Source organism: Neodiprion pinetum, chromosome 4 (assembly GCF_021155775.2).
Source record: "Neodiprion pinetum isolate iyNeoPine1 chromosome 4, iyNeoPine1.2, whole genome shotgun sequence".
Classification (NCBI taxonomy): domain Eukaryota; kingdom Metazoa; phylum Arthropoda; class Insecta; order Hymenoptera; family Diprionidae; genus Neodiprion; species Neodiprion pinetum.
The window spans coordinates 37,473,414-37,489,076 of NC_060235.2; the positions used below are offsets into that span (position 1 = coordinate 37,473,414).

The 15,663-nt window shown below is 38.2% G+C and overlaps 2 protein-coding genes and 2 long non-coding RNA genes across 6 annotated transcripts; 3 read left to right on the forward strand and 1 right to left on the reverse strand.

Annotated features, from left to right (window-relative positions):
- Positions 1–83: 83 nt before the first annotated feature.
- Positions 84–3,271, forward strand: LOC124215976 (protein takeout-like). Its single transcript, XM_046619965.2, has 6 exons — positions 84–240; positions 1,159–1,251; positions 1,372–1,519; positions 2,042–2,184; positions 2,291–2,440; positions 2,531–3,271. The coding sequence occupies exons 1-6, from the start codon at positions 180–182 to the stop codon at positions 2,686–2,688; spliced, it is 753 nt and encodes a 250-aa protein (XP_046475921.1). The 5' UTR covers positions 84–179; the 3' UTR covers positions 2,689–3,271.
- On the reverse strand, positions 2,621–13,639 carry LOC124215977 (uncharacterized). The gene is made up of 3 exons (XM_046619966.2): positions 13,499–13,639; positions 8,461–8,644; positions 2,621–4,687 (listed from the first exon to the last, which is right to left on the reverse strand). Exons 1-3 carry the CDS (start codon positions 13,605–13,607, stop codon positions 4,534–4,536), a joined length of 447 nt encoding a protein of 148 aa, XP_046475922.1. The 5' UTR covers positions 13,608–13,639; the 3' UTR covers positions 2,621–4,533.
- On the forward strand, positions 6,782–11,209 carry LOC138190929 (uncharacterized). The gene is made up of 3 exons (XR_011177045.1): positions 6,782–6,917; positions 7,201–7,355; positions 9,057–11,209. It is a non-coding gene; the product is annotated as an uncharacterized lncRNA (long non-coding RNA).
- LOC124215980 (uncharacterized) lies at positions 13,639–15,486 on the forward strand. 3 transcript variants are annotated; one of them, XR_006882493.2, is made up of 4 exons: positions 13,639–13,792; positions 13,904–14,002; positions 14,495–14,563; positions 14,623–15,486. It is a non-coding gene; the product is annotated as an uncharacterized lncRNA (long non-coding RNA). The 3 variants fall into 3 exon arrangements; XR_006882492.2 differs by having other exon boundaries at positions 13,904–14,563; XR_006882491.2 differs by having other exon boundaries at positions 13,904–15,486.
- Positions 15,487–15,663: the final 177 nt, after the last annotated feature.

Consider the following 15,663-nt stretch of genomic DNA (forward strand, 5'->3'; position numbering starts at 1 on the left):
TTTATGTACGGCTACGAAAATGCTTACATACATCCAACTCACCCGGCGTTTCAACGGTGGTGACCGAGCTATATAAGCTTGGTAGGTATCCATTTATTTACCAGAACTTAGCGAGGAACCCGACAAGCCACTCACAATCAGTGACTACAAAGATATTTTATCTACTACACACCCCAGCCATGTTTCGGTTAGCATTTCCAGTCATCTTCTTCTTCGCATGTGCATTAGCCGTCGAACTTCGTAAGTATACCACCCTTTACTACACAATTGTCGCACAGTGATTTAGTTTATCGTCCTCTCTATGGATTCCTTTAAATACCCTAGTGACAATTTTTATTAGTACAAATTTTTACAGAAATTGGACCATTATGTATTATTTTGTACAAAATTGTAAATATGCATAGCTTTTTATAAAGAATTATTAATTTTTGTTAAAAATTGCAGTGATTCCCGAATTTTTTACTGAAAAAATAATAATTTTCATGAAAATCTACAGGTTTTTATCAGAAAACATGCGTGTTTACAATTTTTGTACGAAATGTTCCAATTTTCCTGAAAATTCGTCGAAAATCGTGGAAATTATTTTCAACAGGGTATACTTCATTAATTTTTCTCTCGAAATGGCAATAGTAGATTTGGCCTTAAGTGGACATAAAATCTAAGTCGCAGCTGCGGGAACTCGTGGTTTCCACTTGAATTTGCTCTACACTCTATTCGTCATTATAATGATAAAGACCTGGAAGAAATATTATCCACATAATAGAAATGTTCAAATGCACTTCAATTTTTATTTTTTCGGTAATAATAAATTTATATTATACCCACTTATATTCCACTTGCTGCAATTCTCCTTACCTTTTCACCAAATTTTTTATGAGAATATTTTTTATACAGCAAATATACAACAATAATTGTTGTATTGTTTCATTGCCGTAATAGCAAGGAGCTTGCTTGAATCTCGCAGATGTTTTGTTGACAACTTTTGTTCGGAAAAGTTTACTCTGATTTTCATAGCAATAAAGGAGACACCTTGTTCTAATACATGATATATCCACAGCAACACTTTGCAAGCATTAAGCTTTCTTTTCACTGCGATATTCGCACGCACATCTGTTATCTGACATAGTTTATTAAAGCGTGTGGACATTTTCGTTTCAGCAAAAAATTTCAAGAAATGCTACAGAGATGACTCGAATTTAGATGAGTGTTTGCAGAAAGCCGTACAAGCAGCTATCAAAGATATGGTTACAGGTACTGTAAACAATTGTTCAGTTTATTGCTTTACTTCTATAGTTCGACGGAGTAGATCTTAATGCAATAATACAAAGAAGTATAAATAATGATCGTTAACGAAGATTTGTCATAATCCAGGAACGAAAGAGCTGAAGATCGCACCGATAGATCCTTTGCGCATAAAAAAGCTTGACATCAGCCAAGGCAGCGGCCCAGTCACCGTTGAGCTCAACTTCACGGATGTTGACATCCATGGCATGAGTTCCGTCCTAGTCGACTCTGTCAGGTAAGGTACGGTTACGTATTACGGGCTTCATAATTTAAAAAGCCATTCATCTCGATCTGCAAGGAGCACTTCGCTAACGATTAAGTGAATTTTTGTACAATTTGATATTGAATAATGGCCATAATGATTCAGAGGGTATTATCGAGTATAGATCGACGGTTGCGTAGAATAACCGGCCATCTCGAGTTACGCTTGAATAACCGGTTATTTCGAGTACAGTTCAAAAACCGGCTATTTCGCGTTTGAAACTTTTTGGCCGCAAATTAAGTTGGTAGCACCGTCGGGCTGAATACGTAATTCGCCATCGCCTCGCAAAATTCATACAAGCTCCGTTTTGCGAATCTAGGTATAAACCACCATGCCACATACGAATTGAATACATAACGGGCAGTTGAGATGTGAATTTCGAAAATTCAACCACCTGCACGTGTTCAACCTCTTATAAGATTAAGGCAAAAACACCAAATTCAGTGTAAGGTGATATGGAATTCATGTCTGCATTGATATCTTCTTAAATTTCAGTGCTAAATTAGATGGAGATGAAAAAACACTGACGTTGAATTTGGTCGCATCAAAGCCTCTGATTATGCTGGGCCAGTATACCGTCGACGGTAAAGTACTCGTTCTTCCTATCCAGGGATCCGGAAATGCGACGCTTGATCTCCGTAAGTTTGATCCTTTATAATTTTAATTTCTACGCAACATGGTATAACTATATATGAAAATGTCAATCGTTATTGCCGATAATTATAAACATTTCCTCCCATGTAGTTAGCGTCACCGCGACGATTAAACTTATTGGCAGCGTAGTGCAAAGGCAAGGCGTGGACTACCTTATTTTCAAAAAAGTCGATTTCGTTTTGAATCCCCAGTCAATGAAGCTCAATTTCAGTAACCTCTTCAACGGCAACAAAGAGCTAGGTAAGCATATTACGAGGACGTCAAAAACCAATGCTCTGATTAAAAATTAATAATTATTACAACACATGTATGGAATTAATCAAATTTTAGGTGACAATATGAATAAGTTCCTGAACGAAAATTGGTCGCAGGTGTACGATGAGCTCAGGCATTCGTTCCAAAATGCTTTTGCACTCACTATAGCTGATCTGACACATCGTTTCTTCGCTCAGGTGCCATACGACAGTCTTATTCCTCCAAGTTCTTAGGCGCCGACGTTATTCAAGAAATCAAACACTCCAGATGTGTGGCGGATCGAGTTAAGCCACGAATTATTTACCTACTTTATCAACGACGTATATTCAAGGCCAATCTGAGACGTCGTTACCCTCTTCCTTTTATGTGACTCATTTCGCACATAAGTCATATGACAATATTATACAAATAAATTGTAACGGGATTACAATTTCGAACTCACTGAGCGAACGGATTTGAAATAATTCGGTACTTCAGATTGAATTAAATCATACGTTTCAAAAAGTGATATTTGATTGGCCGAAGTGATAGAACGATCGACGAAAACTGTTTAAACAATACCAAAAAATATATATGCGTGAGTTTACAATACGAAGAAGTATTTATGAGAAAAATTATTTTTCTCCAAAACGTTGTTCTCACATTTGATTATTATTATTCAAAAAGTTGTCATTTATCTATTTATAATTTGTACTAAGTAAGAGCTACATTTCGTTGAACCCTAAAGTTATGTTCGTACACCTGTTGTTTTGTGTTATTATTCAGTGAAACGTTATCATGTGATTTGTGAATAAACTATATTTGCGATTTAACAAACTTTTATTCTATGTTTTTACCAATAATGGACTAACCGAAATAACGTCAGGGTCATCTTCTTGATCGCATTGCTTTCCTCGCTGTTTTCTCGACAACAGCGAATATTGTCAAATGCGAGAATGGATCAGCTCGGCGCCAAGTAGACAGGCAACCGGAGTTACACTATCGTGCCTGAGATGGGAATTGTAGCTCCGGTTGCCTATACGAGGCGCCGCGCTTGTCCATTTCCACGTTCAAGCACGGTACATTATATCACGTATTATATCTATGTGATGGGTTTCATAGTCGCAAAATATGACTTTCATAATTTTATGATCCACTAAGGTTTCTGGTGTATAAATTTACGTGGGGCCACTTGATATAATATTGATAACACGATTTGTCATAATAGTCTCATGCCCAGTAATGCTCTTATAATAAAACAATGAAAACTGAAAAAGCAGTTAAGTCGATAACTCACTGTACCTCAAGTCAAGGCTCAAAGATTATGTTAATGAAAGTGCTGGGACTATTATTTGAATACTGCGACAGTTATTCAAATAGTTGCTGGAAAAATGAGAACATATTTACACGAATGCGTACGAATCCAAGTTACAAATAAGTATAGGAACATATAAATAGAGCTCAAAGTATGCAGTAAAATATAAAAACGAGGGACAATCTCGAGAAAGCTTGATCAACCAAGAAAATTGAAAATACTTTTCGACAGTGTAGAGTAAAGTAGAGAAAGATTCCACATTCCGTGTATTTCCGTTGCGTGCAAATATACACCGATCTGTAATTATGATTTTCGTTTTTTATCCAATTATGGCAGTAGACAAATATCAATACTGCAATCGAAGTTACGTAAAAAAGTGAATAATCCCCAAGTGCAAAGTGTATTCACCAATGAGCTTGTATTTTTATATTCGTATTTGCAAAATTATAAGATTTTTCCAACAACTGTGGCATCGCTTCCTACTTTACTTTAATCGTCCGCATGAAATTTAAAGAATAGAATGAAACGTAAAACTCTCGACAAGACGGCAAAAATGTAGAAAAAATGTACCTCTATAGTTTAGGAGATTTTAACGATCACATAACAATAACTAAATTAATGATCATGAGCTAACGGTTATACTGCACGACGCGACGTGCAAAAAATCACCGCATGCGTAACAAAAGTAAGAAGTCCAATTTACGGTATAATATAGTAATATAGTTTATTATAAATACAATATGTACAAAAGAGGACGAATTGTAAGTCCACTTTATATAGTCTGCTAGACGACAACAATCGACGATAACTTTGCTGATTTTAACTGCGCTTCCGGAGCTGGTTGGATGCATCGTAATCTCGGACAACAGCTTGGGTAAACCAGATCCTCGTGCCCAGGAATTATCTCGCATCCATCAATCTCCTTGAGCGGCGTACACCTTGTACATGCAACAAAGAGGAAATCAGGATGAGTTTACATAGTGCACAAACGGGCATGAATACTTTATAATGTGGGTATAACATGGCCTGCGAATTGTCGATTGATTCCTTATTTCCTGCAGGCGTATTTTCATTTAAGGAAATTTTTTTAGCCCTTATTCGGCGAGCAAGGTAAGTCCAAAAATATCAAAAACGGTTAAAAAAATTTCATCAATTAAGCATTTTGAATATTCGAATTATAACACATTCTCTCGAATTGTTGACACCTGAGATTGACGTTCTTCGAATTTTACCAGATTCAAATCACACAGTAGGTATTGTGTTTCATTCGCATTGACTATATCGGTGGCCAAAATATAATATAAAATTGTTGGAGATTTTTTTCAATAGTAAACGGATGGTGCTAATTCATCCTTGAACGATTCGCTTTAGTTACATTATATAGGTATGTGGGATAGTGCAATGCGCTTTTACGCGATAAAAGTGATGAAAAAAAAGTGTGTGATAGATTTTAAACTTCAACCGTTTCACTGGTTATACCGCAGTATGTGTGGTAAGTTTCGCCGTAAAGTACTGATAAGGGACACATTTTTCTACTGATCTAGTATAATGTCTTGGTAAAAATTTCATTCCGAAATTTTATCACACCTGCATATGTTTACGATTCAATTGTAAACTTTCTAGAAGTTTATCGACAGGGACATATTGTTTTTTTTCAGATCTTTTTATTTTATGCAAAACGGCGCACGCACAGAACGAGTTCTAAACAATTGGTTTCGATATTTCCAAATTTCGATTTTAGATCGTGGATTGAAGTAAATATACCCACTGATCGATCGTCATTTACGTAATCAATCGTATTATTCGCACTCGAGGTAGTTGCGGGATCAAATGACCAAAAAGAAAACACGACTACGATGCGCGATGCTACTTAATTATATTGTTGAACAATAAGTAAATAAACCGTATCTCCCCGCTTGTTTCATGTATACCCGGCCTCAACGTGGAAACAGTCCACTTTGGCGCCTAAAGATAGGCAACCAGGCGTTACTATTGGTTTTTGAGATGGCAAATTGTAACTCGGGTTGCCTATCTGTAGGCGCCGAGGTGGCTCGTTTCCACATTTAGGCTCAGTATACAATATTGAACAGTGTTCAATACAAGATATTATGACTTGCAAGTTCTCAAACCGACGTTCCTGAGGGTCAAGATTTCCCCAAGTGCCACTTACGTCCCAAGAAATACTACGAAAAAGGTGCAATTATGTATGCCACTTTTCAAACCTGCCCATGGGTATACAAAGTACGCACAACGTAGGTACTCACAGACAACATTCACTTGCAGTCGGTCGTTCGCAGATCAACCTATATTTAATATAACTTTTACATTCGGATCGAGTCGTATGATTCTGGCGAGCGTGGCTTTCGTTTGGCATAATTTTACTCCATCAAAAATAATATAACATGCAGTCGACATAATAATATCCGCCGAGAAATTAGCAGCCTACTTTTCTGTTCGCTATTAATTTTTGAAAGGCCACCAAGGATTAGCTTTACGCTCTATTAAGCCGCTAGTTTTAAAATTAGTTCTACGACGACATGCACCACTGAAAATATTATACGATATATGCAAATTTCATTATGGTTACTACATATGCCTGCGGTTTGAATTCAAGCCCGCGATTATTCGAATCTACCGATAATGGTCTGAAAAGGAAGAATTACTATTATTTTTTTTTAGGTAGCTGCTAATTTGAAATATAATAAACAGCTTTATCGTCTAACACGAGTTTCGAAAGTTACGCATGCAAGGTGGAAACCTGAAGTTATTTGAAATGTACATATATATTCCCTATACCTAGGCCTGATCATCAGCAAAGACGCGAGTGGTTTTCGTTTACGGTCAACCTGCAGGCCGCGATATCAGTTCATATGCTACGATGATCGTGATTTTGTTTATGCAGGAAAAACAAGTTACGAAGTCTTGAGAAATGGCCCGAGGCTGGACTGCCCCACTCACGGAAAATCATGCAAACAGCTTGTAGGCTGTCAGGTGTACCCACAACAGTAATACAAATGCGCGTGGAACCGAAGTCAAAGTGCTTGAGCGAGTGGGCACAGACAGACTAAAGGTATAAGACAGTCGAGCTGTATTGCTAGTTACGAGACTTTCAGATACCCCGCGGCGACGACGAATCGATGCCAGGTTCAACTCATAAATATTATTAAGGTGATGTATTGTTTCCTATATGCAGCTTCAAAACACTGCGCACGCATAATTACTTTATACTATTATACTTGCGAAGATCATCACGCCTCCGCCATACTCATCCCAATGAATATTATAATAACAGACGACCCGCACCGATCATGTAATGAATAGCTGCAGCGCTGTTGCTGATCATTTATCACACATCTCATATGCTGCACTCCAGCTTATCGGTATACTTTATCTGTATTATACCGCACTCCATTTAACCCCGCTTCGTGTTATGGTACTGGTCTGTACACAGATAAAACTTATCGTACGAAGGCGCAGAGGATGCGGGGATCCAGAAGGTCTCAAGGTGATCCTGATGCGATGATCGCATTCACGCATTCGTCTCGCGAAATCCAACACTTGATCCTTTTCTAGCTTCAAACAAAGTTGAGCTATTACTCATGCAAGGTATGTACACCCGTCAGGTATGACCTTAGAGCATATTACTGTATATACTCTAAGGGTATGACTTTCTAATATCTGGATCGACTTTCGAGATTGATTCCTTTCATTAATTGACATTTTCAAATTTCGATGCAACGGTGCGGCATGCAGATAAGGTAGACGGCTTTTTTCCCCTGCGTGATCTGATGTTTCATCATTGAAGTGAAACCGTGATTTTGCGTTCGCAGCTTGTACTCGATTTGCACGATCCTGGATCTCGTCCACCTTGCCCTAAATTTAACGTAGGGTAAATCCGCCTGCATTTATGCAATTCAGGGTACATTTTACCAATCGTCATTTGTTCATCTCTCACGATTGGCTTAATTTCTCACTCTTTCCCCAACTCTCTCCAATCATTTACCACGAAACAAATGTCAATCGGTGAAATGTACCCTGAATTGCATAAATGCAGGCTGATTTACCGTTATATGTTAAATTGCCAACGGAACATCTCGAAATCAAGCGGAATTAATGGACGAGTGTGTCATGTATTTACCATACAGTGCGATAACAATTCATGGATCCGCTATCCATATGTACAATAATGATAGTCTGACATTTATATCAGAGACATTTTTTTCTCAACATATTTACAAACACATTGAGTGATCAAAGAAATTGCGTAGAAGCGTGACGGACCTTGAGCCCTATATAACATGTATAACGATTGTGCTGAATTCGACGCAAGGTCTAGAAGGAACTAGAATATTGGTAAGAAAAAAACAAATTGCTATACACGTTCTGCACCTATAATAGAACCGGAAAAGTAATTATTATCAACCAGACATGACAACCCTCAATAATCTGTTTTGTCAGCTCTCGATGGACGGTAAGACTATCCGGTTTAATGTCCGATCGTACTACTCCAATCGCATTTCACTATACCCGTACACAAACGCCACCAATCGTACGATTCACATATGAGTTCGATACTATTAAGTATACATGCGAGAGAAATGCTCCAAGACCATTTTAGTGTTTTATAATTTGGGTGAAAGTCAATTTTTAAGTCAAATATCAGCGTATGATAAACGGAAAGAAACAATAGCATGAAAATCATATCGCTCACCTTTCAACCTTGACGAAAAGTTCGGACCTTGCGTCGTTCCCGGTCGAGTGTCCGGACGCCCTGATGCAGGTTTTACTGACACAGTGTTCTCCGGGTGTGCGTCCGGCACCTCCAGCCAACGTCATAGTGACGCCCGGCGTCAGCACGGCTCCAGAATCGGCGTCATAACAGCTCCCTGGATACTCTGCGAGCAGTCAATGATGCTTCAGTCTTGGGGGAGGGAGGTGATCACTGTACACCTATGGATGATGAAGAGGTGGTTGTACGATGCGGTTGGGTGCGATTGCTAATAGAGATGCAGAGCGTTGTTTAATTCTATGATTTTAATGCTGCTGGCATCGTGACGAGCGTATAATCATATCGTCCGTATGATAAATTGACATAATCGGCTGTAAACGCATGCGAACCGATGCCCAGGCGTTCAGGTATTGTACAACAGGCAATGCGGAGTAATGAATATACATACATACATCAAAAGAAACGACTGCTCAACACGTGAAATGATACGAAGGCTGAATTTCAAATCAAAAATCGAAATGATTTGCTCGATGATCATGTTTATGTCTGTAATATCGCCTCTCTATTTTGTATTTCAGAGGCTCATCCCTCTTCAGAGACGTGTTTAAGTATATACGTATTACAATGCCAGGAAGGCGAGCGTCGTATTGCTTCAAGGATTTCCGTCGCATGGATCTTTTGTCTAATCGTCTTGTCACATACTGCTTGGCGTTGACTTATTTTATGAAGCGGGTAATTATCGGCTGGATTGTAATTATTCTTGGTTTATGATTGACAGTTGAAAATTCTACAGATTTTCGAATTACATAATCAAATGACAATGCCTGATCGCGAAAATAAGCTAAGGCAACCTTAAAACGTCACAGATCGCTAATCGTAATCATTTACGCGATTAGTGTGGGCAACGGGTGAATAATTGGCAATAAAATATCGAGATAAGAAAGAAATCACCGTATTTCGCATAATGATACGTATCTACGTATGTATGTAGGTATTTACATATGTCCGTATGTGCGACACGTATATACACTAATGTGGATAAGTGACTGCAATCGTTGCGGCAAGGTCCTGCATCGGTGTAACTGATGGGATCCTATAAATCTCTGCAGATAAAAGTGAAGTTAAGTGTGCCACAAAGACTGGATTGCCATGGCTTGTAAAGGCAATGTGGGAAAGGTATGCGTCGCGTCGACGCGACTCGGTTTGCTATAGAGACAGAAGGCCCCATGGAACATTCCTGATTTGAACTGTTATGCAAGAGAGGAACGTATTCTGCGGGAGCTGTAAAAAGGCATTGGAATTTCTTCACGATCTTTTCGGCCATCGAACCACAGCTGGCCTAGCCATAGAATTGCAAATATATACATATTTCACGAAGGCTTGCATGAAGCGACTTATTATGCATAAAGGTGTTGCGTCTTACGTTTATGGATTGTGTAATACGTCGAAGAAAACGAAGAGAAGAAAAAACTAATAGTAAAAAAAAATAGAAAAAGAAAGAAAATCAAGGTGGCTAACGATTTCGCATAAAGTATAATTACACTGCGAACCATAACAAGTCCGTACTTTGCATTCCGTATAAGTAGGGACGTGCTACTATTACAGTAGGTGATGATATAAAGTTTTCACTATTCTTGAGACACGTACTTTGCACCGATCGCAACGTGCTTTTTAGTCATTCCGCGCATTGCGTCTCGATTATTCGCAATTACATCTCAATTCAAATGCATGAATCAAGGACGATTGAAAAGCTTTTCGTTGTTAATCAAATAACACAGTTACGACAGGTCAAACGCGAATTTAGAATTTCTATCACCTACCTTTGCGAACAAATCGTAGAACACCGTTTTAAAAAACCTGTCTAACGGTTATCCGATACCTTCGAACATCGATAAACGAGCTTTTAAAATCATTGCTAATCATTTTCATAATGTTATAGAGAAAGTACCTTATACTCGGTGTAGTTTACACAAGCATAAGGAGCTCAAGTTTCGGACCAGCCATTACAAATATTATATTTTTCATAATTCACCGTGCTTGAGGCATAGAAAACTACACGAGTGGACCGAATTGTTTGTGTAACGAAAAACACGGCACGGTGTGTGGCAATTGCTCAGTCTGTTAATCCCGAAGGCAAAACCTGTTACCATGGTGTCGGAGTATCGACGACGTGAGAAATCACGTAATTCATTACGCATTTAGCAAAAGAGGATGACTTTTGTATCGAAAGAATACGGCGCCGATGCTTCTTTCTGCTCCCAGTTACGCACATTCTATTGAAACAGGTTTACTTGAACTGAGAAAATATAATATACCCTTCCAAAAACAACGTGTCATTTGAATAAATTATGTTCTCAGTTTTAACATTTTCACAAAACAGCGTCTACGTCAAAGTTGAATAACATTCACCTCGCCAATAAATATTAATCCTTAGGCATTCGCACGTATACATGCATTTATACATGTGCTTCAGCTACACTTGCGATCAACAAAAATATAACGTTGACCATGAGTTTGGTAAATCCCTATCTTTCATTCTATACGAATGCTGTGAATACTAACCATTGCGAGGTGAATAGACGTTAGATTTCCTTGCTTTCATGGCTCTTAACGACTCGTGAGATTTAAACGACTCGCGAATAATTTATGTTTTACGTCTATCTTTAAAATGCCCGATCTCCTTTATTTCTCTGCATACATGAATTCTTGAATCACGGTATGTATATACAATCTGCCGATTTTATATGTTCTTAAAAGTATCCTTCAAGCTGCTCTTAAGTCAGCTGTAGGAATATCGATGAAAAGGTATAATTAATCGTTTCATTATTTCACGAGCCAGTAAAATTACTTATCGCCTTTGGTACTTTTACTTTCTCCCAGAAGAGTTATCGTTATTTTCATCAGTTAAAACGCGGCAGAAAGTTTTCTTCGTCAACATTAAAGCCGAAAACTCGAGCGGCCCTGAATACATTTATCTTGCAGATGCACGATAGCTTCTTTAGTATATAAGTATACGCCACTAACGTTTAATATCTAATATAGTATCCATTACAGTACACATAATCTTATAAACTCGATTGCGAAATGAAATTCCTGAGCAAAACGCAATCCGAAATTAATTCGAGCTTGGAGTAACTGTATTTCAATTCACACTTTCGATACTCTACATCTGCATACAAATAAATGTACTTTCCATTTTTTCAAACTGGAGCTGAACAGGATTAGATTAGCTACTGGCTCCTTTCATGCGTAACAATCCGTATAATTGCTAATTCACAGCGTGTAGAGGAAGTGAAATATACATACCTATACATATAACAGGTACTCAAAGAATTATCCGCCCTCTGCATATGCATGGTTCAAGGCAATTAATAATGTACGGCTGTTTTATCATTACTATCCAACGAACGAGATCAAGTTCGATTAGTTAACCCCACGAACATCGGTAAGGTAAAAAAATTTCCAACGCGATATGAAAAAAGCGACTAACTTACGTTGCTCCGAAACCAAGCCGCGTTAAGCTAATGCTTTCCGAGTGACGTCACTACGCCTGAAAATTATCCTCTGGTTTCAGCGGCTAAGGATGCAAGTGTCTCTAGGTATTATTGAATATCAAATATGGGATGTCTTATTGGGTTACGACCGGTTATTGCGTCCGTTCAGCGAGATTGTACACGGTGATATCCGACTTATCTACGAGGTCATAGTCGCAGCTTGGATATTCAATATACCGATCCAGATATCGCGTGGTGCTGTACCCGTGACGGATTGGGGGGCTTGCCGCATCTGCACCATTCAAGATGCTTGTTCAGTGTGAATGCCAAGCTCAAGTCTCGACGCGGAGTATCGCGTATCACTAGAAAGGTGTTTGTTGTTTTTTCTCTATTTTATTTTATTTTTTTTATTTTTACGGTTTTCTTTTTGTCGTTTTGTTCACTCTACAATCCGGGAACTCGTGTGTACACAGGTACCTTAGTTTTTTTACAAACCGCCAATTATGATCGGACACCATACCAACGTACTACACTTTGCTACACGTATACGCGACTTTTACGAACAACGCGCGCGCCTTTCATTCACTCTGTTCAATCCTTTCATGAACCTGGTGTTATATGTTGTGTAGAAGCGATTGGCGATTTCACGACTGTCTATCAACGGTCTGATGAAATCGTTTTGTACAAATTATGGGCCTTTATATCGTCGAACCAGTTTTCGATTTTTAATCCGAAAGGCTGGTAGAGGGTGTAATCAAATGTATTCCGATGAATAAATGAAAAACAAAGGAGGAATAACAAAAATGGAAATCTCACGCTCTTTGAGTACCTACGTTTATAGTCGTTGTTTCTACCGTACCTGTGCAAGTACTTGAAGGCCGATTTCATCCGGTTATTGGCAGAAAGCCATGCGACTTACTACGAGTATACATATAGCAAGACGAGTGCATGTTACAATAAGAAATAAAGTGCATTAAAATTTACGGTGAGTTATGCACATGACGCATTCATTGGCGCAATTCAAATTGTAAACATGTTCCGATATATTATTATTATTATTATTATTATATATATACATATACATTCACATAAATGTAGAATCGGTGGGGATGAAAAGGTTGCCACTTACTGTGATATTTCAATGAATTTCAAATAATTTTTCGCTGCGTTAACACAATTAGATGATGCGAATGAGAGATCCGACAACAACACAGCTACCTGATAATTAGTTATTTGCGATAAACTGATCAAGCCGTTTGGCCCAATAATTTCTTCCACGCAAACAAATTTCAATATCGTACAGTGAAACTTTTACTCAGAAAATTCCAAATATAGGACTTGTGAGTACCATGAAACAAGTTGGTAGTAAAACAGTGCTTCCTCTCAATTTGTACCGCACACGGATTATACAGTTGTGAAAATGATTATAGACGAGATTTTGTAAGCTCAACTTGCAGGATATTTAATCCGCGAATTGATCGGGTATGGATTTTTTATCTTGAAATGCTTATCGCTACAATACCTACCAGGGTGTATGTCGGATTTGTAGGTGTTGATCCAAGAACGAACGGGCGAAATACACATGGCGGCCAAAGTGAGGGCGCAGAGTGACGCCGGGGACCTTCTTCGCAGCATCGTGGTCTAAAATCAACTGAAAGCAACGAACCTGCAACTTAACACGGAACGCTAGACTCAGCGTCTGGTGCTGGCCATTCTTCCGCCTCTCCCCACTTCAGCCATGTGATGCTAATGATCCTCGTAAAATATATCACGTATTGCTTTGCTTAATGATCATTACGGCGATATCGAGGATGATTATGGTAGCGATATTTTGCCACGTTTGACATTGCTTTCCCCCAAGCTTTTCTCCGCCTGTTTTTCTTTCGTTACCAAAATATTTGGAATATAACAATTGTTTATTTCAATTGCAGCAATTCAAGACGTCTCGCTGCAGGGTACATGCGTATAACATAGTTTTTATTTTTACTTGTCAACGTTTACGAACAGCTGATTGTTATAGGAACGAACGTGTAAGTGATGGTTGGATTGATGCTTTTGTTTATCTCTCTTTGTTTTTTAACAATAAATATGGATACGTGCACGGTACACATTTCGTTTTACACGTTCGCGAATAAAAACAGAATTTTTACCGTTCAGTAACTACATACGTACATCATGAAACTGAAACAATCTCAAGATTTATAATAATTTGCCGACGTTTTTGAATGCCTCGTAAATCGCGACGTTTCGTTCGGATGGCATTGCCCCATTTCGATCAAATTTTCAACTATATATTTACTCCGTAATTAGAACGATGATCGTTGGCAATCAAATTAAAGTACGACACAAGTATGGCACATTTTGGGAATAATTTTGGTGAAATTTTAGTCATTTTCATCGAGTAATCATGTTATACTTCGTGTATAATTATGCGAAGTTGACACCTAAGGTTTCGCGGATAATCGACCTTGCAAGAGTGTTTGGAATTAATGCGTCAGAATTATAATTAATCTATAAAACAGATAGAATGGGAAATCGTAGCCATGGGAAACGAATAGCAAAGGATTCGGCCAAAACACCTGGACATTTACGTAAGTTTTTGCTTTCCGATATTGTTGATGACAGACTGGACGATTTTACGGGCTTTCAGATCGCCTCGAGTCAATTCAAAATGGAAAAACACCAGACACAGAAAACAGCTTACGGAGATTCCCGCATCGCCTTGGGCATTTTTGCATGTATTACATACCTATGTACAGATTGATCGATCTTTCGATGGATAAGTCAAACGCCAGGTGTTAAACTCGAGTCCGCTAGACGGGAAATTGCCAACTCAAGGACAAGGGCGTGAAATGCAAGGGCGGCACATTTATATGCGCAACTTGACTTGAACACGACAAAGCGGGATAAATCATCAAAGCAAAGGATGCATTCACCGCTCTGCATCCGAAGCAGAACCGTAGTCGCATCATTTGAATTTCAATGATCAATTATTGCTAAAACGGTCGGATGTGATTGGCAAAAGGTGAAGAAGAAGAAACATATGGATACCAAGTAATAACCCTATATATTTTTTATTATTACAGTTCACGAAAATGGGTTTTTATGATCTGCAATGCGGCAATATTTGATATCAGAGTTTGAATTGAACTATATACCTGGACAATATGGTCTGGTATGATGAACCGAAACAATTGTAAAAAGGTGTAATACGCCGCATTGGACATCGCGCGTAACGGAGCCTGATATCAGAATTTGAACTCGCATTTTTGTTTAGTAAAATCAAAAATATATATATGTATGTACATGCATACCTTTAAATATATATATGTCTATCAAAAATAGAGTAAGAAATTAGCTAAAGCAGGCAATGGCTCATTCATTCATTACTATATTGAACATTGATTGAGTATTCACTTTTTCAATGAAATAAATGTTTTACTTTTCATGGTCGAAAACAAAGGTCCGTTAATCACAGATTTCTTGATCACTTGATACTATCTATCATTAAGTTGCCTGATTTAAAAAAACTGATAAATTCACTGGCATTTTTCGGTGCACTAGAAGATAATAGTCATCTCTCTGCAATATATCGTGACTCATTTCGACCAACGAGTTCATATCGACAATTTTCTATAAAATTAAACAAAATACTTAGTATATTTTAAATGTTCAGTTGGATATTTTTTTC